At 41.6% G+C, this 23,929-nt stretch overlaps 1 protein-coding gene across 3 annotated transcripts in view; it reads left to right on the top strand.

The window, feature by feature from the left end:
* Positions 1–3,180: 3,180 nt before the first annotated feature.
* Positions 3,181–23,929, top strand: part of LOC101796526 (E3 SUMO-protein ligase RanBP2) — a 30,536-nt gene continuing 9,787 nt past the window's right edge. Inside the window, exons 1-21 of one of the 3 annotated variants that reach the window (XM_072031520.1) lie at positions 3,181–3,399; positions 5,334–5,401; positions 5,905–6,016; positions 6,980–7,132; positions 8,016–8,246; positions 8,638–8,783; positions 10,107–10,299; positions 10,838–10,928; positions 11,805–12,014; positions 13,263–13,441; positions 13,539–13,714; positions 13,998–14,121; positions 14,480–14,641; positions 15,030–15,167; positions 15,251–15,397; positions 15,869–16,051; positions 16,138–16,221; positions 16,708–16,846; positions 17,011–17,108; positions 17,654–21,503; positions 21,973–22,050. In XM_072031520.1, coding sequence (XP_071887621.1) covers positions 3,325–3,399; positions 5,334–5,401; positions 5,905–6,016; positions 6,980–7,132; positions 8,016–8,246; positions 8,638–8,783; positions 10,107–10,299; positions 10,838–10,928; positions 11,805–12,014; positions 13,263–13,441; positions 13,539–13,714; positions 13,998–14,121; positions 14,480–14,641; positions 15,030–15,167; positions 15,251–15,397; positions 15,869–16,051; positions 16,138–16,221; positions 16,708–16,846; positions 17,011–17,108; positions 17,654–21,503; positions 21,973–22,050 — 6,637 coding nt within the window. In that variant the 5' untranslated portion in view covers positions 3,181–3,324. The remainder of the gene's footprint in view (positions 3,400–5,333; positions 5,402–5,904; positions 6,017–6,979; positions 7,133–8,015; positions 8,247–8,637; positions 8,784–10,106; positions 10,300–10,837; positions 10,929–11,804; positions 12,015–13,262; positions 13,442–13,538; positions 13,715–13,997; positions 14,122–14,479; positions 14,642–15,029; positions 15,168–15,250; positions 15,398–15,868; positions 16,052–16,137; positions 16,222–16,707; positions 16,847–17,010; positions 17,109–17,653; positions 21,504–21,972; positions 22,051–23,929) is intronic. The other 2 variants (XM_072031522.1, XM_027445003.3) reach the window with 2 other exon arrangements.

Below are 23,929 nucleotides of genomic sequence, written 5' to 3' on the forward strand. Positions count from 1 at the left end.
CAGTCTACCGGGACCTCTCCAAATTCCCAGGATCATTGAAAAATAATTGAGAGAGGTTCCGCGATGACGTCTGCCAGCTCTTTCAGCACCCGGGGATGAATCCCATCCGGACCCATGGACTTGTAGGGATCCAGGTGGAGTAGCAAATCCCGCACACGTTCAGGGTCGGTTGGGAGTTTGTCATCCCCACCGTCCCGGTCCTCCAGCTCAGGGCACCCTGGGTCCCGAAGCCCACCATCGGCATTGAAGACAGAGGCAAAGAAGGCGTTAAGCGTCTCCGCTTTGCCTATGTCATTGTCTGTGAGGAGACCTTCCCTATCAAGGAGCGGCCCTATGTATTCTTTAGTTCTCCTTTTTCCATTCACATATCTAAAAAAAACCTTTTTATTTTCTCTCACAGACACAGCCAGCTTCAACTCTAGGTGTGCTTTGGCCACACGAATTTTCTCCCTACAAACACGAACAGCATCCCTGTATTCTTTCCAGGACACCTGGCCTTCCTTCCAGTAGCGAAACACTCTCTGTTTCCGCCTAATCTCCATAAGAATGTTCCTGGTCAGCCACGCCGGCCTCCTGCCCCGCCTGCCTGACTTGCGATATTTAGGAACTGCCTGTTCTTGTGCTTCTAGGAGGCATCGCTTAAAGAATGACCAGCACTGGTGGACATCGAGGCCTTCAAGAGCAGTTTCCCAGGGGACCTTGCTGACTAGTTCCCTGAGCAGCCTGAAGTCCGCTTTCCCCATATCTAGGGATGAGGTTTTGGTGGCACTTTTCCTTCTGTCACCGTAAATTTTGAACTCAACCACTTCATGGTCGCTATGACCAAGGCAGCCACCAATCACCACATCTCCCACCAGACCCTCTCTGTTTTCCAGCAACAGGTCTAGGAGGGCACCTTTCCTAGTTGGCTCCATTAGCACCTGCACCAAGAAGTTATCATCTAGGTGCTTCATGAACCTCCTGGACTTGCTCGTGTCAGCCGTGTGGCACTCCCAGATAATGTCTGGCAAGTTGAAGTCCCCCATAAGGACAAGGGGAGTTAATCTCGAGGCCTCTCTTAGTTCTGTAAAGAATAATTTATCGGCGCTATCGTCCTGGCCAGGCGGTCTGTAATAGACTCCCACAATGACATCCCCTTTATTCGTTCGTCCCTTGATCCTTACCCAGAGGCTCTCAACTCTGCCATCGCCGACCTGAAGTTCCACACAGTCCAGCCCCTGCTTCACATACATCGCCACCCCACCACCTCGCCTACCCTGCCTGTCCCTCCTGAAGAGCCTGTAACCATCTATCGCAACACCCCAGTCACAGGACTCATCCCACCAGGTTTCGCTTATGCCGATGATGTCGTAGTTGCGGGACTGGGCCAGGACTAGCTCATCCATTTTATTCCTCATACTGCGTGTGTTCGTGTAGAAGCACTTCAGGTGCGTCTCCTTACACTCAGCACCTTGTGGATCTAACTGAAGGACCTCACTGGCACACAGCCCCTCTGATTCTAGCGTACCATCCCTTAGGTCTTCACCGGCGTGCCTGGTTTTAGCCCCTTCCCCCTTCGACTCTAGTTTAAAGCCCTAGCTATTAGCCCTGCCAACTCCTGGCCCAACAGCAAAAGTCATACCCAGCCAAGTTTTGAGTATCTCCAAGGGAGATCTCACAAGCCTCTGTAGGCAATATGTCACAGTGTTTAATCACCCTCCAGGTGTTGGTGGTTTGTTTTTTTTTTTTCTGTATTCTTATTATTGGAGTCCTGTCTCCAGCGGAGGGTTGCCCAAATTCACACTGCTCCCTCGGGAGTTGTCTTCAGAGTGAACTATCATTGAAATAATACCCATGGATTTTGTCATCAAGAGCATTATGAAAAGCAGTGCAAAACAGGGAGGGAGCTAGCAATTAGACAATTAACCTGGATAATTGCCGGTCTAGTGTTGAAGCTGACTTCCTGGCCTGTCAGCATTATAAATATTTCACCTAGCTGGACATGCTTTCTTTAAAGAGGCTGAGTTTATTATTGTTGTTTGAACCGTGACCCCTACTAGGTCTCTCAAAGAAGGCTGTGGGCCTGGGATTTCGGAATGGATGCCTCAGCTTTGCCCCCTTCTTACTGCATGGGATCAATCATGCAGGAGGAAGAGAGATTCCTTTTGAAGCTCCTGCTTAGAATAACAGTAGGGAGCGCTTCAGAAAGCCCAATGGATGTAGCTGTAGGGGGAAGGAGCTGAGCCTAAAGCCTTCCTGCCTCCAGCAGCGGCAAATCCTGAGCTCAGTTCCCACCAAGGTATCAAAACATGTAGTGAGCCAAGCTGAGTGTGGTCTGGTTGTAAGGTTAGCAATGAATATGGTCAACTGCTGTCCTGCCGGGCGGGCTACCCTCCTGGTGCTGCAACCGCTGGGGACAACACGGTGCCAATTCCACAGAGATGCTGACCAGCGTCAAGGCGCTTGACCTGGTCTGCATGAAGGCAATTTCACATCACGAAAAGCAAAGATTTCCTCCAGTGACTCCCGAGCCAGCTCTCAGATTCTCCTCTGCACCAGCGCTAAGACTTTTAATCCTCAGCCTGGCAGGTGTTGACAAACTTTGTAATCCTCGTCATTTAAAAAGAAGAGGGGAAAAAAATGCTGTTTCTTCTTATGGAATTAAAGCCAATGAGTAAAGAAATCCCCATTAATAGGGCAAATAATAAAACAGAGGGTTAACTCCGGCAGGGTGTCAGGTGGCTGCTGCTTACAGAAACAAGGTGGATACTTTATCATTTTTTTTTTTTTTTTTTATAAAGGCGGGAGGAGTTGTGGAGATGTCGGTAGTGCTTAGGTCCAGCAGGAAACTTGAGCATGTCAGTGGGACGCTAGAGACTGAGGAGGGGATGAATTTTTAACGCAGCCTGTCCACAGAGATATCACACCATTCGGGGACAGCCTTACGGCTTACAAAATTAAACCAATCAATCCAAAAGAATAAGTTACAGCTCGTGTCTCAAACTCTGCAGCCTGCGCATCTTCAGGGCTGCTCCCAGCTCCTTTCTGAGGGACCCTTTGCAAACTCCGTTCCTAAAGCCCTGTCAGGGAGCCCCAGCGGCCGCCCCGCGCATGCGCCACAGCCTCGCCCCTCCCCTCCCCGCGCTGTGGCAACGGCTCCTGCGCATTCGGCGGGGGCGTGCGCAGTGTGCGCAGTGTGCGTAGCGCGCTGCGTGCTGCGTGCGCGGCGTTCCTGAGGCGCGGCCGTTGCCCCGCCTGGAGCTGTTTGTTTGTGGCGCTGCGGCGGCGCGGCACGGGAGCGGAGCGGAGCGGAGCCCGGCCGGGCTCGGCGCTGCTGCGGTCGCCATGTTGAGGCGCAGCAAGGCCGAGGTGGAGCGCTATGTCGCGTCCGTGCAGGCCTCTGCGCCTTCATTGAGAGAGGTGAGCGAGGCCTCGCCGCTTCCCTTGGCCGGCGGGGGGGGAGGCGGGGGGGGTCCCGGTGGGGTCCCGGGTGGGGTGGGGGGCTAGGGGGGTGGCCGGCGTCGTGAGGGGAGGGTTGGGGCTGCCCCTGCCCCTGCCCCGCGGCGCCTCACGGGCAGGAGGGGTTTTATAGCAGGGCTTTCCTCGGGGCCGGAGCGAGGGAGAGGTACTTTCCTTCCCAAACGAAGCGCCGCGCCGCCTTCAAGTTTCAGTTTCCTTTCCGTGCGGCGCCGTGGAGGTTTCTGGCCGGCCGCTCGCTGAAGCGACAGCGCCGAGCGAGGGGGGCTGGGGGCGCACAGCTCCGCTCCCTGTCAGCCAGCGGGCCCGGGGGTGACAAACGCCACCCGTGCCCATTCGAGCTGGGAAACGCTCAGCCGCCTGATGCGATTCAGCGGGCCCTAATCCTGAAAGATCCCGGCCTGCCGCTCGGAGTCGCTTTGAAGCGGCGTGAATGTGCCCGAGCTAAGCGTGATCCGGTAGGGACTGCGTGCAGGGGCTGTGCCTTTGGTTGGTGCCTTTCCCAGCTGCAGCAGCAAAGCTGTCCTGTGACTTTGTGGGTTCGACTTGGGCACTGTTTGGGCTAGACAGCGTCAAGTGCATCGCCGCCAGGTGCACAGATACGTTCCCACAGTGTTGATACTCCCCGGTGGCCTCGACACAAAATATTTCCTCTCCTCTTCTTGTGCTCAAGGCCACCGGACGCGTTTAGTTTTGACTTTCGAGCGATGCTTACAGCTGACTGTGTAGCACAGTCCACCGAGGGAATAGTTACTGGTTTCCTTGTTGTGTTGGTTTCGGAGGGAAGGGTCTTCCAAGGCTGCAAACGTTTCTTTTGAGGTTGCTTTTCATCCCTGTCCACAAGGTGTCAAGCGTGAGTCCACTCTGGCGTGTCAGTGATACCTGAAAAGATGGACCGAAAACGCGGAGGCCTGTTTTCATTTAAATTCACTTAAAGTTTTACATAGATCACTTGGGGGTGGGAGAGGGGTGGGGAGTAGCAATTTGAGTGTATTTCGAATGCAGACCGTTGATTCATGTTCTGCGTCGTTGGGCCTAACTACCTCCCGTAGTTTGGAGTTCACAGACAAAACCTGCTTTTTGATCCGATGTTGGGAGCTCAGATTTTAAATACATATTTAAAAATAGCTTCTACCTTGAAGTTTTTGCTTGTGACTTTGTAGTTCTCTAGCTCTTTCCTTTGACTCATTTCCTCCTGCCCATGCTTCTCCCATCTCTTGCCCTCTTGCTTGCTCAGTTTTCTGTTTTGCTTTTTCTCACTTTTGTTTCCTTGTTTTATTCCTCCTTAAATACCTTTCATCTTTCATCCCCAGAACAAGTGTGTTCAAGCTATCTCAGACTGATGACATCAGAAATAAATTACTGTATTGATGCATTTTGTATATAAACTGAGAGTAGGTGGGATTTCTTAGGTGGGAAGAAAACATTTTACCTATATTGAAACAGTTGTGAGTGATATGTACTAGACCAGGACTAAGTACCATCTTTTTTGTTTACTCTGTCAGATTTTAGGGGTTCTTTTTGCAGCATTGTTACATTGGGGAAAAAAAACAGGCTGTACTTTAAATGTAGCAGACTCTCTTCTTCTACACTCTTCAGTAAGAAGTGGTTGTGAAATGTCACAAGTATTAAGGCTTGTTGCTTGCTTCACCAGTAACCTCAATTTCACGTTAGTAGCCTTGGCCAGTTACTGGAAAAACATTGTTTTCCAAATCCCACATCTTTCAAAAACAAAACTTTGGGTATGAGGAGCGGACTGGAGCTGATAACTAGTTATCAAATTCAGTCTCTCAAAAAGTATCAGAAGGGTCTTCCTATGCAATTACTTTGAAAGTGTTGTACATCTAAAATGTGCTTGTTGTGTGTTTTCCGTTCAGAAGTCGTTGAAAGGATTCCTGTTTGCTAAGCTGTATTTTGAAGTAAAGGAATATGAACTTGCCAAAAGGTAATACGCGTTGCTGTATTCTGCTATTCTGTTCTCTAAAGTACTTTAGAAAAGCTAAGTGAATATGAAGTAGACTGGAGAAATCAAGATCACTATCATGCTGCTTTACAGTAGCAGTAGATGTGGGTATCAAGTGCTGTTTAAATCTTTATAAAACAGCAACTTAGATAATTAGTTACGTGATATTGAAAAACTTGCTGTTTGAAATGGCTTTTATTCCATTGTATTATGAAGTAATTACAGTTACAGTTTCTATCTCTTTTTTTTTTTTTTTTAATAAATACCAATACTTGGTGGCAAATAAGTAGCGTCTGTACATGTAAAAATAATGTTGTTCTGTACTTTAAGGTCCAGACCAGGTATCTGGAACCAACCATGACTGCATTTCCTGTATCACATGTTAAATTCCTGCCCCGGTTCCGTGGAGACTGGGGGGGGACGGGGGGAGGACAGAGGGACTCGTATTATTGAGGAATATTGATCCTTTTTTTCCTGCTCCATAGGTATATATCTACATACCTCAGTGTGCAAGAGAGAGATCCAAAAGCACACAGATTTCTTGGACAAATTTATGAAGCTGAGGACAACATAGAAAAAGCTTTTGGATGTTACAGGGTAAGTACTCCACCAACCTCCGATGTCCTGCTTTAATCCATTGTAAAGGGACTTTTAAAATCATTCTGTTCTGGACTTTTCTTAAATGCATAGAAGAAAACACGTTTGTGGAAAAAGTGTAATATGTATGCTTTCTGTTGCCAAAGGTGTATATGACGTACTGCAGAGGGGATTCTTCATTTGATGTGTTTTGCTTCATCAGTATTTTTTTTTAAGATGATTCTTTTGTGACCTAGACTGGGTCTTTGTGCTAGCTGCTACTAAATTCTTCTACTAAATCTTACATTGCCCTTTGGACTAGGGAATTTGACAGCAGTCACAGATTCTTAGCAAGGGCTCAGGTGACAGCAGTAATCTAGTTGCTACTGGAAGACTAGACCTAGGGTGTTTTCTAGTTGTTCGTATTTATTGCTTGTTTGGGGGGGTGTGAGATGGGGCAGGGCGAACATAATTGACATTTATTTATATGATTGCCCAATGAAAAATTCACCATCAGAATGCCTTTGTTCAGGTTTTGGGGAGGGAGAGGATGTGCTCAAAAGTTTTGCTGCCAATACATCCCAGTTTGTCGTAGTGTGTGACTTAATTATACATTTCTTCAAAAATGTCTATATGGAGTTAGACTAAAGGTACATAAGAGTCCAGCTGCCTGCGTATAGCTGGTGGTGGGGGCAGAGTAGCTGGCTTCTGCGTTTTTTCCCTTTGAAATTCTTTCTTTTCTGAATTTTTGCTCTTTTGAGTTGCAGCAATGTATCTGGGTGCTGTAGACTAGTGATGCATTTAGCAACTGAGGTCTTTCTTAACTCATTCAAAAAGTATTTACTAATAGATCTGTCTAATTTGAATACCTGTGTCTTTTCAATGGCTGTTTTAATTTTCTTTCCCATTCTGTGTGGATTGCAAGATCAAGTTACCTTTTTTTTCCTGCCTTTTTTTCCTGTGTGCGTGCATGGGGAAAACTAGCGTTCTGTGGAGTTGAACCCAATGCAGAAAGATCTAGTACTGAAGATAGCGGAGTTACTGTGCAATAATGCCATCACTGATGAAAGAGCAAAATACTGGGTTGAAAAATCTGCTAAGTTGTTTCCTGGAAGCCCTGCTGTTTACAAGTTGAAGGTAAATGCCAATTTCCAACCTCTGTTCTGTGACGTTCAGGAGCTTCTAGCATCTGACTGGAGGAGCACTTTTCCCGTGTCATTTTCTGTAAAACTTCCTGGCTAAATTATTTTAGAATCTTGAGTATTAAATCTAATGGAATTAATATTCTTTAGATGTAATTCTTCTAGAATTTATTCTATTTTTCTAGATTTCCTATTCTTCTATTTAAAGAAATGTTAATTTCTCTGCCATTTGACACTTCGGTCTAGCTTTCAAGAAAACTGCAGCTGCAGGCTTTCGTACACTTGTCAAGGTTTCAGGGTTGACAGTCTTCAAAAATGCAGGAAAATCATGTTAGTAGTCACATCCAAGAAGTTAAGACTAGGTAGGCAGTTCTCTATTTATTGTGTGACTGGCAGGAAGGTATCAGGCCTGAGAACTCAGACTTCCTTGCCCTCTATGCTGCTTGTTTGTTTTCTAAATTTGGATTAAATAGAGCAGAAAGTAAGGAATGCTCTAACTCTCGATTGCTGCGTAAAAGCCTTCAGTCGCACAGTCTGACTTTTGCACAGGTATTAGTTTTGTGTAACACAGCAGCAATGACACTTAGTCTTAAGATGTTTGTTTTAGACAGGCTATTCTGTGGCAGGGTATGCTGCCTTTGAACCAAATGGTTTCACAAGCTGAACATACCATCCATAAGAGACAAATTCTGATTTTTTTTCCCTATTTTAAATGTTTGAGTGTTTCATTAAGCTTCGTAATAACTGGAAGCTTTTCAGCTTTAATAGTTTAAGTAATGTAGTTTGTGTGGTGGAGGCAAGAGTTGTCTGTTAATGTAGTTGTTGAAAAGGCCCACATGCAAGATGAAATATTAATGTGTTGCCTTCATGTTCAATAGGAGCAGTTGCTGGATTGTAAAGGTGAAGATGGATGGAATCAACTTTTTGACATGATTCAAGCAGAGCTCTATGCAAGACCAGATGATATCTACATTAACATCAGACTAGTTACACTCTACCGCTCACATGGTAGGCTAAGAGATGCTGTTCTCCATTGTCAGGAAGCAAAGAAGAAAATACCTTTGCAGTCAAGCTTGGAATGGTGCTCCTGTGTCATAGAGACATTTGAGGTGTATAAGCATATTTTGATGTTGTAATTATCTTCCATATCCTTTAAACTAGTTTGTGTCTCTTAGTTCGTTACACTGACAGTGATTTTTTAATCAGAATCACTTTGCAAGTGATTTAACTCCTTCAAATGCAAATGAGTGGAACCACTCCAATTACAAAGTACTTCCTTGGAGTTTTCTTCCTAGAGTTAAATGTTACGGAGTTGTTTGGTGTCTAATTTCAGGGACCAAACTGTTCAGGCAAATAGTTCCCTGGAATTTTGCTGTTGAAGAATATCTCAGTAGTGGAAATAGATTACGCAGGAAATGATAATGATTTGTTTTGGAGAAGTACTGTCTTTGCCTTTATGGAAGGATGACTGTTCCTTATCCTCTGACCCTTCTTCTTTAGGAATACCTGGAATCTGTACAAGACTTGGAGTCTGATAAAAGTAATTGGAAAACTATCAAGAAAGATCATCTGCTGGCCTGTTGCAGCTTTCTTCAAGTGACGCTATCTTCTAGAGACATGCAAGAATGCAGAAGTGCATTCGAAAGGTATTGTTTTAACTTCTCTGTATTTAAAGCAAAACAAAAAAACCACTGAATGGCATGTATTTTTCTAGGTCGCAAAGCAAGCTTCAATTTCATTGTGTAACCAGTTTGTGGATGGGAGAGGAGACTCTGTTTTAGAAGAAAGAAAGGTTCCTAATAGGCTTGAGCCCCAAGCCATAAGTCTTGTTTGAGTAGTCAGCCCATAACCATGGGGAAGACTGAATATTATCGTGGGTCAATTACTTTCTTGCCCTTCAGTAAGAGAATGTTCTGTACCTCAGCATCTACCTCCTTAAAATTTCCCAGATGCTTGTGTATCAGCTTTGTCCTGGTCAAGTTAACGCAATACGTGCTGGAATAATTAAAAATTTTAGGTATATAATATAACGGGAAGGGAGGAAGCTGCCTGCAGTAAGAACATTCACCTTCAGAGAAAACTGGATAGTGTTTCAGGGCTAGCTGGTTTCAAGGCATATCGTCTGCATCACAGGTGAAGCAGTGCAAAACAACGTTTGTAGCCAATTTTTTGATGAAGAGCTATGTTCCCTTAGATCTACGTTCTCTTCTTTCTGTTACCTTCTCTGGAGATATTCAAGACCCATCTGGATGTCCACCAGTGCAATTTGCTCTAGGGAAACCTGCTTTGGCAGGGGGGTTGGACCCAATGATCTCTTGAGGTCCCTTCCAACCCCTACAGTTCTGTGATTCCGTTTCTCACTAACTTCTATTGTCATAGCTTTGTTCCTTGCTTAGGTGATGATTGTTACCTTTTTTTTAAAAACAAAAACAATGTTCTTCAGTCTGCTCTTCTTGAATGAGTATATGAAGCAATACAGGCAATGGTTGGGGAATAAGTAATGTCCAAAGACGTTTTCTTTTCTTCCCCCCCCTAACGTTGACCATAAACATGTGGTCGTTCTTCTAACATTTCCTTAGAGTCCTTCAGGGTACTTAGATCTGAAGCACTTCTAGATCGTGGCAATGTTAACAGCTATTATAGTTTTGTTAGGTTACTGAAAGAGTGTGTCGACTGTTCATTGGAAAGCTGCTCCTGAGTGGAGATTGTTTACTGGCCTGCAGCTATTCAGATTGCTGCAGTACCTCTTATGTGGAAGAACCAGTCTAACTGTATTTTGGTCTGTCCTTTTGGTAAGTGAAGTGAATTTTACTTCAGTAAACAAAGTTGAGAGCTTGAGGAGTTTGAGGCAGTTCCTCTGCCTTCTAGTTAACTCGAGTTACTCGAGTCACAGTTAAATAACACTGCCCCAAATCACGCTCTAGCTTTTCCTAGGCCTTTGCTCAGAATGAGTCTTTTCTATGTTTTAGTCTTGATCGTGTACTTCACTCAGTGAAAACCTATGTGAATGGGACTGACGAGTTATCTCGTACCTTCATTGAAATGAAAGGACAGTTATACATGTATGCAGGAACCTTGCTACTGAAAATGGCTCAGGAGAATGAGGCACAGTGGAGAGAGGCGTGTGAACTGGCAGCATTGTGTTACTTGATAAGTTTCCAGGTAAGTTGTTTTTTAGTGTATGCCTTTAGTTGATGCGGTTCTTGGAATGCTCTGTTAAACATTTGTATTCTGAAAATTAATTAGTGTTTGTAAGACTCCCTCCTCACCAAATCTTATTATTCCACAATTCTTTAAAAGATTTCAAGTGATATCACTAGAATAAAAGTGTATCATCAACTGCTTTTCTTGTCAAAAGTAAATTAAATTGGCTCTTAAAGGCTAATGAGTGTATTTTCTGCAGTCCGTTCTTTTCTGCAATACAGCTGAAAACATAATGAATAGTAAGCTTATTGGTGTAAGGAGGGAAGAGGATGAACTGAGTAACTCCCATATTCTTGCTTAGACAGCAGAACTAAAAAAGTGTGCTATTTGCAATAGATGCATTTGTCCATATCTTATATTTCCAAGGATGTGTTATATAGTACCTTCAGAATTGGTGCATTTTTCTTATTTTTTTTTGTGCTTGTTTCCTAACTTTTGAGACTAATTTAAGTGATCTGCTTTGTATAGTAAAGAAGCTATAACAATTCTTCACCAGGTTCCTAAACCAAAGTCAAAACTAATAAAAGGGGAGCATACTGGACAAGATACGCTGGAAATGTTGGCCTGTGATCGGAAAAGCCAGTCTGGTAATGAAAAATAATTAAAATCCCTTAGTTCCATTTTAGTCTTATGAATAGCTACTTTAAGAGTCAAGTGACTCTTGTTAAAGAATACACGTTGTGTCTTGAAAAACGCAGTAATACTCTCTGGATTCTGACTACATATAAAATGCAAAACAGTAGTTTGATCCTGACATCTAATGTTTTCTTCCTCCTCTTCAGCATGGTGGCAGACTTCATTCTTTCTTTTCAAGTGAGCTTTTTCTTTTTATCTCCAGGACACTAAAGTAGAATTGAACTTTTTAGCACTTCCTAATATGAAAATGGCTTCTGCCTGCTGGTTCTGTTTTACAAGTATTGTTAGCCCAAGCATAAAAGAAAATACTACTGTTTCTCTGTCCTTTCCATCCCCTTATTTGTTCATCAGGGTTGCTGTTTCTGTTGCTAAGCTTAGGCAGGCTTTCAATCTACATGCTCTATAGCCCCTAGATGAAAACAAACAAGAAAAAACAAACAAACAAACAAAAAAACAGAACAGTAGACATCAGGTTGAATTGTTCCAGAATGAATTTTGATAAGATCAACTCCGACTTGTATTATAGCTACTTATTTTGAATACAGTTGCAATGCCCCTAGAACAATAATTAAAAAAGAAAAAAACACTCTGTAAATCCAGTTCTCCAGGAAAACCAATGCCTTGGGACTGGTGTCACTAAAGGCTTAGAGAGCCTATGTGCTGAAACACTGACCTAATTACAGAGAGGATATTACTTAGCAGTTTGTGAGATTCATAAGGGGAAATCTTGATTCTCAGCCTCCAGTAGCAAGAACAGCCCACTGTATCAAATATTACTTTCCTTAGTGAAGTTCACTCTTTATCTATGTGATGTTTTTGTTTTCTAGGTCATATGCTGCTGAAATTGAGCCACGGCAAGGAAGACTTCCTGACAGAGGTAGTGGAATCTTTGGCAAACAAAAGTGGTTCATCTGCACTGTTTGATCATCTCTTCAAGAGTGGAGTTTCCAGAGAGAGGTCTTTCCTTGGTACAGAGGATATCGGAAATGTCAGTACGCAAGCACCAGCGCAAGCGGAACTTCATAAATATGATGCTGGTAAGAGGTGTTACTCTCTTGAAACTCAGCATAAACATGACTGTACCAGAGGTTCTTCTAGAAATACTTCGTATTGCAGTAAGAGACAGATAGCAACACTGAACAGCTAGTATGGCCCTAATCACTCCAAAAGAGTGATATGTAAGGAGTTTCAATTTATGCTGTAACATGTTGCTGAGAAGCAGTATTGTTATGCTCGGTTCTTAAGAATCTGTCACATACTTCCCTACTTTATCCTTTCTGTGTTCTCTAGTCTGTTCTGATCCATTTTCATTTGCTGCTGCCTGTTTAGCTCTTTGTGTTTGGACATCGGTAAGCGTCAATGGGAAGGCAGGTCTGTCTTCCTATGTGACCTATGAATACAGGCTTATGAGCACACAAAAAAAGTAACTTTAGGAGGAGTTGCAAACTAGTAAAAACTTCTCCTTTTTGGAACTTGACTTGATGATGAAGTCTGGCTTTGAATTTTGGTGTAATAAGGTTAGAGTACTAGTAGTTTTTTACCTGGCTGATAATTTTTATAAACTTTTAGGCTGTTAAATCTGTTGTGCATACTACCTAACTCTCTTAGGTAATTTTAGACAATAAGGCTTACAGTCCTTTATCTTAAATAACTAAAAGCTTATACTACCACAACCTCTCATAAGCAGTTTATTTATGGTATTTTTTGTTATGTGTTTTAAAACAACGAAAGTCTGTGTGTATTGCATGCAGCCTCTGCAGATCTTCCCTGATAAGGAAATAAGTGCAAAAACATAATGGCCAAAAAAAAGTCTGGCTTTAAGTTAGAAACTGTGTTCAAGTTATTTTAACATTGCTGAAGATAGAGATTTCACGAGCATTACAGAACTAGAAAAACTGCAGTACTCCTGTTTAATACATTAGTTTAATCTGCTGCCTCGAAATGAAGAGGCTAAAATTTAAAATCCTTATGCATTTCAGTGGAAATGTTATCTCCATAATACACTTAGCTTGTGCGCTCCATGAAGTGGATGCTGCTTCTTCCGAAGATATTTATATAATATAAATAGATACTGAAATCACTTCATGCTATGTCTTATTTTTAAAATGCTTATTTCCAGCTTAGATGGAGGCAAAAAGATGGGAAGAGACTGCTAGGAAGCTCCTTCAGTGTGATATATATACTAAAACTCTACTTTTCATTTAACGAAATCTGGCTTCGATCAGATACAAGTCTTCTCAACTAGGATGCAGGTATTAACTTCCTACAACTTTGTTTTTGCATAGGTGCCGTTCGAATGCACAATGGTAGTCTCCAGCACCTCGTGTGGCTTTGTTTGCAGTGGATCTTGATGTCAGCATTCCCCCCAGTGCGCAGATGGCTAAAACAAATTTTTCACTTGCCCCAAGAAACATCAAGACTAGAGACAGATGCTCCTGAATCCATTTGCCTGTTAGATCTTGAAGTAAGTAAATTTTCCCAGTTCTTAGATGTACTATGCAGTTTAAGAGTTTGTTATCTAATACCTTTTACTTATTTATCTTTTGATTTTACAAAAATAGGTATTTCTGCTTGGAGTGGTATTCACTAGCAACTTACAATTGCAAGAGAAGTTTAACGCTCTCTACAGTGCACATCAGCCTCAGTTCTTACCGTTGCCAGTGTGCAAACAGCTCTATACTGAAAAGCAAAGAGCCTGGTGGGATGCTGTTCGTACTCTTACGCAGAGAAAAACAATGTAAGGCTTTTTAAGGTTGGAAATATCCAAAACCGGGGTTTTAGTAGCTTCTGCAAGGGTATCATGAATTGATCCCCATAGATTATGTATAAAATTAATTCATTTTTCTTGATGTATTTTGGATGTTGAAGTCTTACTGCTGGAGGGACTTGAGACACTTAAGAACTTCCTAAAAATGGGGTTTTAATTTCTAATAATGCATTTCTAAGCTAGATGTGTAGGGTAGGACTAAAACAGAAAAAATAAGGAACACTAATTGTGGAATATTTCTTCTGATATGCAGACCAGGAACAGCAGTAAAACTGAGGCTTGTAGTACAGCATGGAATAAGTACTCTGCGAGCACTGGAGAAACATGGCCTTCAACCTGCCTTAATTATACATTGGGCAAAAACGCTGCAAAAAACCGTAAGCTAAGATTATTTTAAAATATGTATAATTTGATGTGTTTTTTCTCTTCTGTGAACTAAACAGTAAATAAAATCAGATGAGAGAACTGTGGTTAATTTTATCAGTTAAGTTAGTTGCTCTAGTCACCCTAGTGAGTTCTCTCTCCCTCACTACTCCCTTAGTGCTACTTTTAACTGTAGTGCTATTTTCTACCAGTATGTGGCTTTACATAGTTCTGTGGAGAGGTCCCCTGAAGTTTATCACAAGTATTAGAGAAGATAACTAGTATCTTACTGGGTCAGAGAACAATATGTATGAATAGCATTGGGTTTGAATTTGTTGAGGTGACCTGCCTTTATTCCCTGTTCTTCAACAGGGCGTTAGCCTTAACTCCTTTTATGACCAGAAGGAGTACATTGGACGAAGTGTTTACTACTGGAAGAGAGTCTTGCTTATGCTGGAAACAGTCAAAAAGAAGAGAAGTATTCCTGAACCTACTGAACCTCTCTTCAAACATTTCCGTAGCATTGACATTCAGGTACAGATTGATTAATCTAAAATTGAAGTAAGAGGGGTCATATCACAAAAATCTTAATGTATACGTGTGTATATGTACGTTGGTTGGGATTTTCTTGCCTTCTATAGCTCTCTGGTGTTATTAACAGTGCTATTTGGTAGTAAGTGCGTGTCTGATAAAGGCAGGGGAATCTTTCCTTATAACTTTATTTCTAGTTTTAAAACTATTTGATTGGAAGCCTCTGAACTCCCTTAGTACCAACTTCATTTTAAAAGTGTTTTCCTTGTATTACAGGAATAAAAAATTAGTAATATCGTTAACCTCCAGCTGCCCGATTATTTAGTGGACGTTCACATGCACTTTCTGTTCCAAGTATTGAGTTAGGTATGACTCATGTTCTGCTTTGTAGGTCTCGCAGGTTACAGTCTATGAAGAAGAGGCACGTATAGCATTTGCAACGTTGGACGCAGTTGATGGCAGAACTGATGATGCTTTGTTAGCATTTGAAGCTATTAAGAATCCAGTTTCATACTGGAATCTTGCTATAGTAAGTTCATAAACTTCATTACCTGCAAATGCTTTTTCTTCACTTGCAATCTGGCTGATTCTCATTAACATGCATACTGTTAGATCTTTCAAAGAAAGGCAGAGGAGATTGAGAATGATGCCATGTTGCCAGAAGAACAAGAAGAACACAAAGCCTATCTTCTTAAAAGCAAGCATTATCTAATGAAGATCTTAGATGAAAGCTCCTCAGATATGTCAGTAGCTGAGAAAGTAAGTACTTCTTGCCTAAAAGCTTGTTCTGAGAGGTGCATTGGTTTATCTTACTATTTTAAAATGAAACCGTTTGCCTTCAGGTCAGATTTTTTAGACCAGATTTTACTTAAAGGCAAGTTAAACTCGTTTTTTCACATGTGACAAATGACCCGCATAACACTAGTGGGCTAGCAGATTCTGGCAAACTTCTGTAAGATACCAGATCATGCAGTACTCTGTGGTTGACAGCTTCTTTGCCAACAAATAGCTTTTGCCTGTTATTTTCTTACAGAGATTAGTAGTTTCCAAATAAAATCAAAGCTTGTGTGAATTGTTCTGCTATATTAACTTTAATAGATTTAGAGCTTTGCTGAGAAAACAGTGTTTCTGTAATGAAAACCTTGTGAATTGTTCAACCAGAGATCAAAACGTAGTCTCCTCCTCTGAGGAAGAATGCAATCATGACTTGCGTTTCAAATAACTTTCTAGCTGCCGGTATCTGTTGAAACCGTGAGGGAAATGTTGGATGCAGTGAGTCAGGAACTCGGAGAGAATGATGAAGAGGGAAATCTTGCCTTTGGAAATGATCTGTCACCAGCTGTAGTATCAGAAGTGAAACATTCCACTCCATTGTCTGATAAGTTCTCTGTCTCACCGACTAAGAGCTACAAGGTACGTTAGCCAGATATTATTTTAGGGAAGTGTTAGATTTGAATAAAAATTCAAAAGGTTAAATGAACTTTTCTTCCACTCCCCAGTTTTCTCCTAAAACTCCCCCTCAGTGGGCAGAAGATCACAGATCTATACTGCAAATGATCTGTCAGCAAGTGGAAGCTTTAAAGGTAAACAACTTTGTCGCCACGTTCAATGCAGATCAGCTCATCTTTTTGTTATAGTAAGGACTCAGTGATCCTAGCATGAACTAATGCTTGCTTGCTAGGCCACCAACTCGGTGACAATATCTTCTGTAAACATCTACCTAAAATGAGTGCAAAATGAGTCCACTTGTTGCCTAAAAACCCCGATTTGGGACTCAGTCAGGGGTATGGAGGCAAACCTTCCAAGGACTGTGTGTGCAGAAAGTTCTTCTCTCATCAGCTTGGGTATCATCCAGTTGGTTCTGGGATTTTTGTTTCTGGCTTTAGAAAACACTCCCAGCATATTGTATAGCATAAACAGATCTTGGGTTATTCCAGCAGCCACCTCTTGATTTTTTTTTCAGAGCTTGAACACGATTGTAATTAGTGTAGGTATTGCTCCTTATGCTTTCTTCTACAAATGCCTGTATATGCAGTTACATTCTCCTAATCGAAACACTGTCTTAATAGAATGAGATGCAAAAAATGAAACACAATAATTCCAACTCAAATGTATCATCTCATCGGTGGCCTGGTGAAAGCTATGGAGCAGACTCCATGTCAGAGAGCTATCAGAGAGCACAAAATCTTCATGAAGCTCCGTTAACAGGTAAGTTGTTGCTGATTTTTTAATTAAACACTTAGCTAAACTGAGGTAGACTTGATAAAATATAGCAGAAATGTTTTAAGGTTCACAACTAAAACTGATTTCTGGGGAAAATCCATTCAAAACAACTACATTTGGATATAACCTCTTCTGGTGTTCATTTTCAGTTGCTACTACTGGCCCATCCGTTTACTATAGCCAGTCACCTGCCTATAACTCTCAGTATCTTCTCAGAACTGCTGCAACCAATGTAACACCAACAAAGGTAAGGATGAATGTATCCATTCAAGCTGTTCCTACTGGTCTACAGAAAAGAGTGATTTTGATTGTTTTGGATGACTGCTTGTAGTCGAATGTAACTACATTCCACGGATAGCATTTGTTAAAATGGGGGTAGCTGATGATTGATGTTTCTGCTTTTTCTTTAATGTGGGGATCAGGCAGAGCGGCTGGCAAAACAGGTCTGTAAATGTGCTAATGTGTGTCCCCTGCTGGGTACGTGTGATGGCACTTAAGTTTTTTCCCAAAAGTAGTATAGGAAAGGAGCATTTTGCTTATCAAAAAAAAAAAAAAGCCTCAAAAACACCAAAGAGCCCGTTCATCTTTTGCTCCTCTTTAGTGCTTATTTTCAGATGCCATTCAAGATCTAAAATAATCAATTTAAGGTAAGCTCATAAGTTTAAATCTAAACTAAATTTAAAATGTGCACTGTTCTTAAGAGTGCGTGTCGATGTGGGCTCTAGCATAGTAATACCTTGTTCTCTGTCATCATAACAAAAAAAAGGTAACTGTCACCTGCTGTTTCTTTAGGCACCTGTCTATGGCATGAACAGACTTGCACCTCAGCAACATCTATATGCTTATCAACAACCAATTCATACACCACCTCTGCAAAACACCTCCGCATGTGTGTTTCCCCAAGACCTATATGGCACATCTTTACGTTTTGATGCTCCTGGGATCATTTCTCCTCATGGAACTAGTGATTACTACAATTACAGTGTTCCACAGGCAAGCACAAATCCACAGCTCCCCGGACCTGGCTATTTCACAAAGCCTTCGGTTGCACCAACACCTTTAAAACCTGAAGAATCAAAACCCATTGAATTTCCAAAATCTAAATTTGGACAGCCAGGAACAGCAGAAGGATCAAAACCACGTCTGCCAACACCAGCACAGACAAGTTTTAAATTCAACACTAATTTCAAGTCGAATGATGGAGACTTTACCTTTTCTTCTCCACAAGCTGCAGTACAGCCTGCTAATGCAGGATTTAACAGCAGTGAAAGCCTTTTAGGTCTTCTGACATCTGATAAACCTTCACAAGATGATAGATATGCCGAGCAAAAAGCAGTTAACCCCACAACTGGTCAAAGAAACTCATTCAATTTTGGCAATAAACGTATTTCAGGCATTCCTTTTACAGAAGGCGTGGCACAGAATGCACATAAAAACTTAGCTTTTGAGAAGAGTGAAATGTTTAATTTCCAAGAACCAAACAAGTCTTTATTTATGACTTCAACTTCTGATTTGGCCAATAGAAGTCATGAAACGGAGGGAGGAAGCACCCTCGGAGACGAGAATGATGATGGTCCTCATTTTGATCCTGTGGTGCCCCTCCCTGACAAGGTTGAAGTAAAGACAGGTGAGGAAGATGAAGAAGAGCTATTCTGCAACAGAGCCAAACTGTTTCGTTTTGATGCAGAATGTAAGGAATGGAAAGAAAGGGGTGTTGGCAACGTGAAAATACTGCAGCATAAAGTTTCCGGCAAATTCCGTCTCGTAATGAGACGGGACCAAGTACTCAAAATCTGTGCGAATCACTACATAAATCCTGATATGAAATTAACACCAAATGCTGGGTCAGATCGGTCACTTGTATGGCACGCTATAGATTATGCAGACGAGTTGCCAAAACCAGAGCAGCTTGCAATTCGGTTTAAAACACCAGAGGAAGCAATGCTTTTCAAAAGTAAGTTTGAGGAGGCACAGAACATCTTAAAAACCTTAGGATCAAATGTTGATACATCTGTGACTCTGAACTCTGTATCACAAAGTCAACCAAACGTTCAGGCACTTCCTGCTCCCAGCCTCAGTTCTGTTGCTGATGCAACTAAGCCACAGAAGAATACGTTTGCTGAGCTTTTTGCTAAAAAGGAAGGCCAGTGGGATTGTAATACTTGTCTTGTAAGGAATGAAGGTTCTTCACCAGCCTGTGTAGCTTGTCAAACACCAAATCCATCTGCTAAGTCTGTTAGTGATGCTTCAGCAGCATCGACTTCTGATTTGAAAAGTAAACTATCTGAACCTGCCAAAGGACAACTAGGAACAGGTTTTAAGTGTGATTTCTTAGGAAAGGGCTTTAAGTTTGGTCATGCTGAGGAAGGCAAGACACCAGCATTTACGTTTCAAATTCCTGCTGATTCTGAAGCAAAGTCTGCAAAGGAAGGATTTAACTTTTCAATGTCAGTGCCATCGAGTGGATTTAAATTTGGCATACAGGAACCTAGCAAAAATGCCACTAAGAAAGATGATCCATCCAAAGAGTGTACAGCTGGCTTCTTAGCAAATGTTGATGAAAAAAACAAAAAGGAACTGCCTTCAGATAGTGGAATTTCCCTTCAATCTCAAGAAACTGCAAGCAAGGAGAAAGTTGAGTTTGTTTTTGGCCAAAATAGCAGCACTTTTGCCGAGCTTGCAAAAAGTACTGCTGGGGAAGGCTTTCAATTTGGCAAAAAGGACCCTAACTTCAAAGGCTTCTCAGGTGCAGGTGAAAAGCTGTTTTCTTCGCAGCTTTCTAAAATGGATCACAAAGCAAGCACCTCTGCTGATGTTGGTGAGAAAGATGATGATGTGTATAAAACTGAGGATAGCGATGATATCCATTTTGATCCTATAGTTCAGATGCCTGAAAAAGTAGAACCGTTCACAGGAGAGGAAGATGAGAAAGTGCTATACTCACAAAGAGTGAAACTGTTCAGGTTTGATGCAGAAACAAGCCAGTGGAAAGAACGTGGGGTGGGCAACCTGAAGATTCTGAAAAACGAGGTTAATGGCAAAGTAAGAATATTAATGCGACGTGAGCAAGTACTGAAGGTGTGTGCAAATCACTGGATAACAACAACAATGAACTTGAAACAGCTCTCTGGCTCTGACAAAGCATGGATGTGGATGGCCAGTGACTTCTCTGATGGTGATGCGAAGCTGGAACAGCTGGCAGCAAAATTCAAAACACCAGAGCAGGCTGAGGAATTCAAACAGAAGTTTGAAGAATGTCAGAGGCTACTACTAGATATACCACTACAGACACCCCACAAACTTGTCGATACAGGTAGGACAGCTCAACTTATACAGAAAGCAGAAGAAATGAAGAGTGGCTTAAAGGATCTCAAAACATTTCTGACAGATGACAAAGCTAAACTGACAGAGGAGGAAAATGTCAACTCTGCTTCTGTCAGCAGTACTTCTGATTTGGTTGTAAAGCCCCAACCTGAAAGTACCGGGCCTGCTCTGGAATGGGATAACTGTGATTTGCGTGAGGAAGCATTGGATGACAGCGTAAGCAGCTCCGTGTATGCATCACCTCTTGCAAGTAGCCCTGTACGGAAAAATCTATTTAGATTTGGAGAGTCTACTACAGGCTTTAATTTCAGCTTTAAATCTGCCTTGAGCCCATCCAAATCTCCTTCCAAGCAGAACCAGAGTAGAACGTCTGTAGGCACAGATGAAGATTCTGATGTTACTCAAGACGAGGAGAGAGATGGGCAGTACTTTGAACCTGTGGTACCTCTGCCTGACCTCGTGGAGGTGACCAGTGGTGAGGAAAACGAGCAAGTTGTCTTCAGTCACAGAGCTAAACTCTACAGATATGACAAAGACACTAATCAGTGGAAAGAGAGAGGTATTGGGGAGATCAAGATATTGCAGAACTATGACGACAAACAAGTGCGCATAGTAATGAGAAGGGACCAGGTACTAAAACTCTGCGCCAATCACAGAATAACACCAGATATGAATATGCAACAAATGAAAGGAACTGATAGAGTGTGGGTATGGACCGCGTGTGACTTTGCAGATGGAGAACGGAAAGTTGAGCTTCTAGCTGTACGATTCAAACAGCAAGATGTGGCGGACTCTTTTAAGCAGATTTTTGATGAGGCAAAGAATGCCCAGGAGAAAGGAACACTGATAATACCCATTTCCTCTCGTGCCAATACACCAAAAGAATCTCCGTGTGGTAAAAATGCTGTAGCTGTACTGGAAGAAACTACTAGAGAAAGAACCGACCTCAGCCATGGCGATGATACTTCCGATACAACTGTAGAGGCCTCAGAGGTGTCGAGCACGTCTGAAACGCCAACAAAAGCAGTGGTTTCTCCTCCGAAGTTCGTATTTGGATCTGAATCTGTCAAAAGCATTTTCAGTAATGAAAAGTCAAAGACGTTCACATTTGGAAATACTTCGGCAACTGGTTCCCTCTTTGGGTTCAGCTTCACTCCTCCAAGAAAAGGCGAAGGCAGTATTCCAGCGTCGCAGAAGGAAGCAGCTGGACCAAGAAGCTCCAGTGCACTGCAGAAGCCTCGAGACGGCAAGGTAGACAACTTGGCTACTTCAGCACATGATGGGCCTGCCAACTTCTCATTTAGAATTCTGGAAAAAGGTGAGTGTCCTTTGAACTAATAATTTTTTTTCAGCTATGCAACTTATTAAGCAGTCATCTCTTAATGCTACTCACACAACTTTTTTGTCCCTATAATACACCTCTCTTTCTTTCCAGCGTACTTTCTCTCCCCTTCTTTTGAGGAGGGGGCAGTGAGGGAGGGGTTGTGATGGGTTAGCTTCCTACCGTTCCAAGACTGTTTAACCAGATGATAGTATATAATTTGCATTCTAGTCTCAGACTTATGAAGACAAACTGTTTCTTAACTGAAGTATAATAAAGTGTGGTGGCAGAGATGTTAGCTGTGGTTTATTCAGGTGAGTAGGGTAAGCTAGTATAGCATTAAACATGAATTTTCCTACTGTGACACGTAGCTAGTACAGAATGCTTCCAAAGCTTAGATAAGTGTTCCCCTCTCCCCCTTTATAAGTACAGTTAAACACTTATATCCAAACTATCTATTTTTTAGGATTTAATTTTAGCCTTTTTAAATCTAATCCAATGGCCTTTTGGACAAGCACACCTTCCTTGCAACCTGACGGTAAAGGTATTTACATGGTGCACTAAATGTGTGATAAAAACACTTTAGCAGGCATGGACAGTAACCCAACTGTAGCACAGCAGTTGGCTTAGTAATCCTTACAATTAGCATGCATGCTGGAAGAGAGTACTTAAAATTCTGTGTCTGACTACTTTATTTGTCAGGTAAGAGAATGCCTTTGATGTGTGAGCACGATGGATGGTCCTTTTCATGCTTTTGGCATGTTTGTTTGTCTTACTTTTCCAGGGTGTTCAGAAACCTGCCTTGCACTTCTTCACAGTTTTACTGAACACACACACATCGCATCTATAAAATTCTCTTTTACTAAAGGAATTATATTCTCTTTTTGTTATTTTTAAAGTGTGATTCTCTTCCTACCTGAGGTCTTCCATTTCAGTGAAATATGCTTGAAGATTTCTAGACATGTTAACCAGTAAAACTTAAATATATTCAAGCTCTGTGCTGGAAATGCTTAATTCACTTTCCTTATTATCAATGTTAACTTCTGCAATCTTAAAAACAAGGCGTAGGCAGAGATGAGAGAGCCAAATTTAGCTACTGCTTATATGCACGTGCTTCATGTGTAATATGAAGTCCACCTTAGTTAGCCAAACAGCTTTTGCTGATGTAACCACCTTGTTTACATCCAGAACCCTTAACCAAAATTACACCTTACAACTTGATTGTGTCATCATAAGATGTTAAAAACAGTACTTCTTGTAAGTTATGCTTGCTGGAAGCATACTCGAGCTAATGCAGTTATGCAAGGGCAGTTTAATTTTCAAAAACAAGTTTTTATTGCAGCTTGCACAATATAGTCTTCTAAAATTAATGTCTTAGACTGTTAAAAAAAAAATGTCAGAAAGTCATTTCAAACACTGTTCTTCCAGCTTAGTATTTTTAGAGTAGCTATTCTTACTCAAACGCTAAACTCCTGTCCACTTTCTGTATATCTGATTGAAAGTCAAATGTTCTGTGTTTTTAGGCATCCACAAGTCTATTAATAATTTGATTTTATTTTCATCATTGAATGTCCATAAAGTGAAGTGAATTAGCATTCTGAGCTAATGCCTAAATGCAAGAACTCTTGCTGCCTTGAATACATCTTGTATTTCCATTGGGAGAAGGGAAGGTGTTTTTAAAGAATTGAAATAAAAAATCATATGCTTTTCTGGTACTTCAGACAGTTCATTTCTGCTTTCCTGATAACTAGGATAGGGTTATATTACCTTCAGTGTAGCTTTTGGTTTTGTTTTGAGCTCTGACTGGCTTAATAGCAAATGACTTCAAGAAGTCCTGTCTGAATTAGTTTTTCACATCTACATAAATATAATTTGAGAGCTTCTCATGGGGAACATCTTCCCAGAGAATGGTTTCTGAGTTTTGCTAGGACAAGGTTCAAAAGAAATTGAACCTCATAAGTCATTTTCCATTGAGGTGCAAAACTATTTTTTTCTTTTCTTCAGCTCTTTTCATGAGCTTTTCTCAAGTATTTTAACAATTTTAATTCATATTTACATCAATTGCATGTGTTAAGTTTTAAACTTCAGTGTTTTTATATTTAGCAGATACTCACTGGTATGTATGGGGGGGGATAAAACAAAATTATTGTGACTAGCTGGATATTTATGTCTACATGATCTTTATATCCAAGCTGAAATAAAAGCAAAAATATAATACATCAGTGAAACTGCTTCCAGCTGTTGCACGTGGTATTGCTCTTTATTCTGTTCCTTCCATATACTAGCAATTGTGTGGATTTCTTTCACTGAGTAGAAAGTTGTATTGTCCCAAAATCAACAGCCTTTTAAGAATATACTGTATGCGTGTATGGCACTGTTTTCATCGCAGCCTGTGAAGATACATTTAATGTGTTTGCAGCATT

The sequence above is a fragment of the Anas platyrhynchos genome, chromosome 1, assembly GCF_047663525.1.
Source record: "Anas platyrhynchos isolate ZD024472 breed Pekin duck chromosome 1, IASCAAS_PekinDuck_T2T, whole genome shotgun sequence".
Taxonomy (NCBI): Eukaryota; Metazoa; Chordata; class Aves; order Anseriformes; family Anatidae; genus Anas; species Anas platyrhynchos.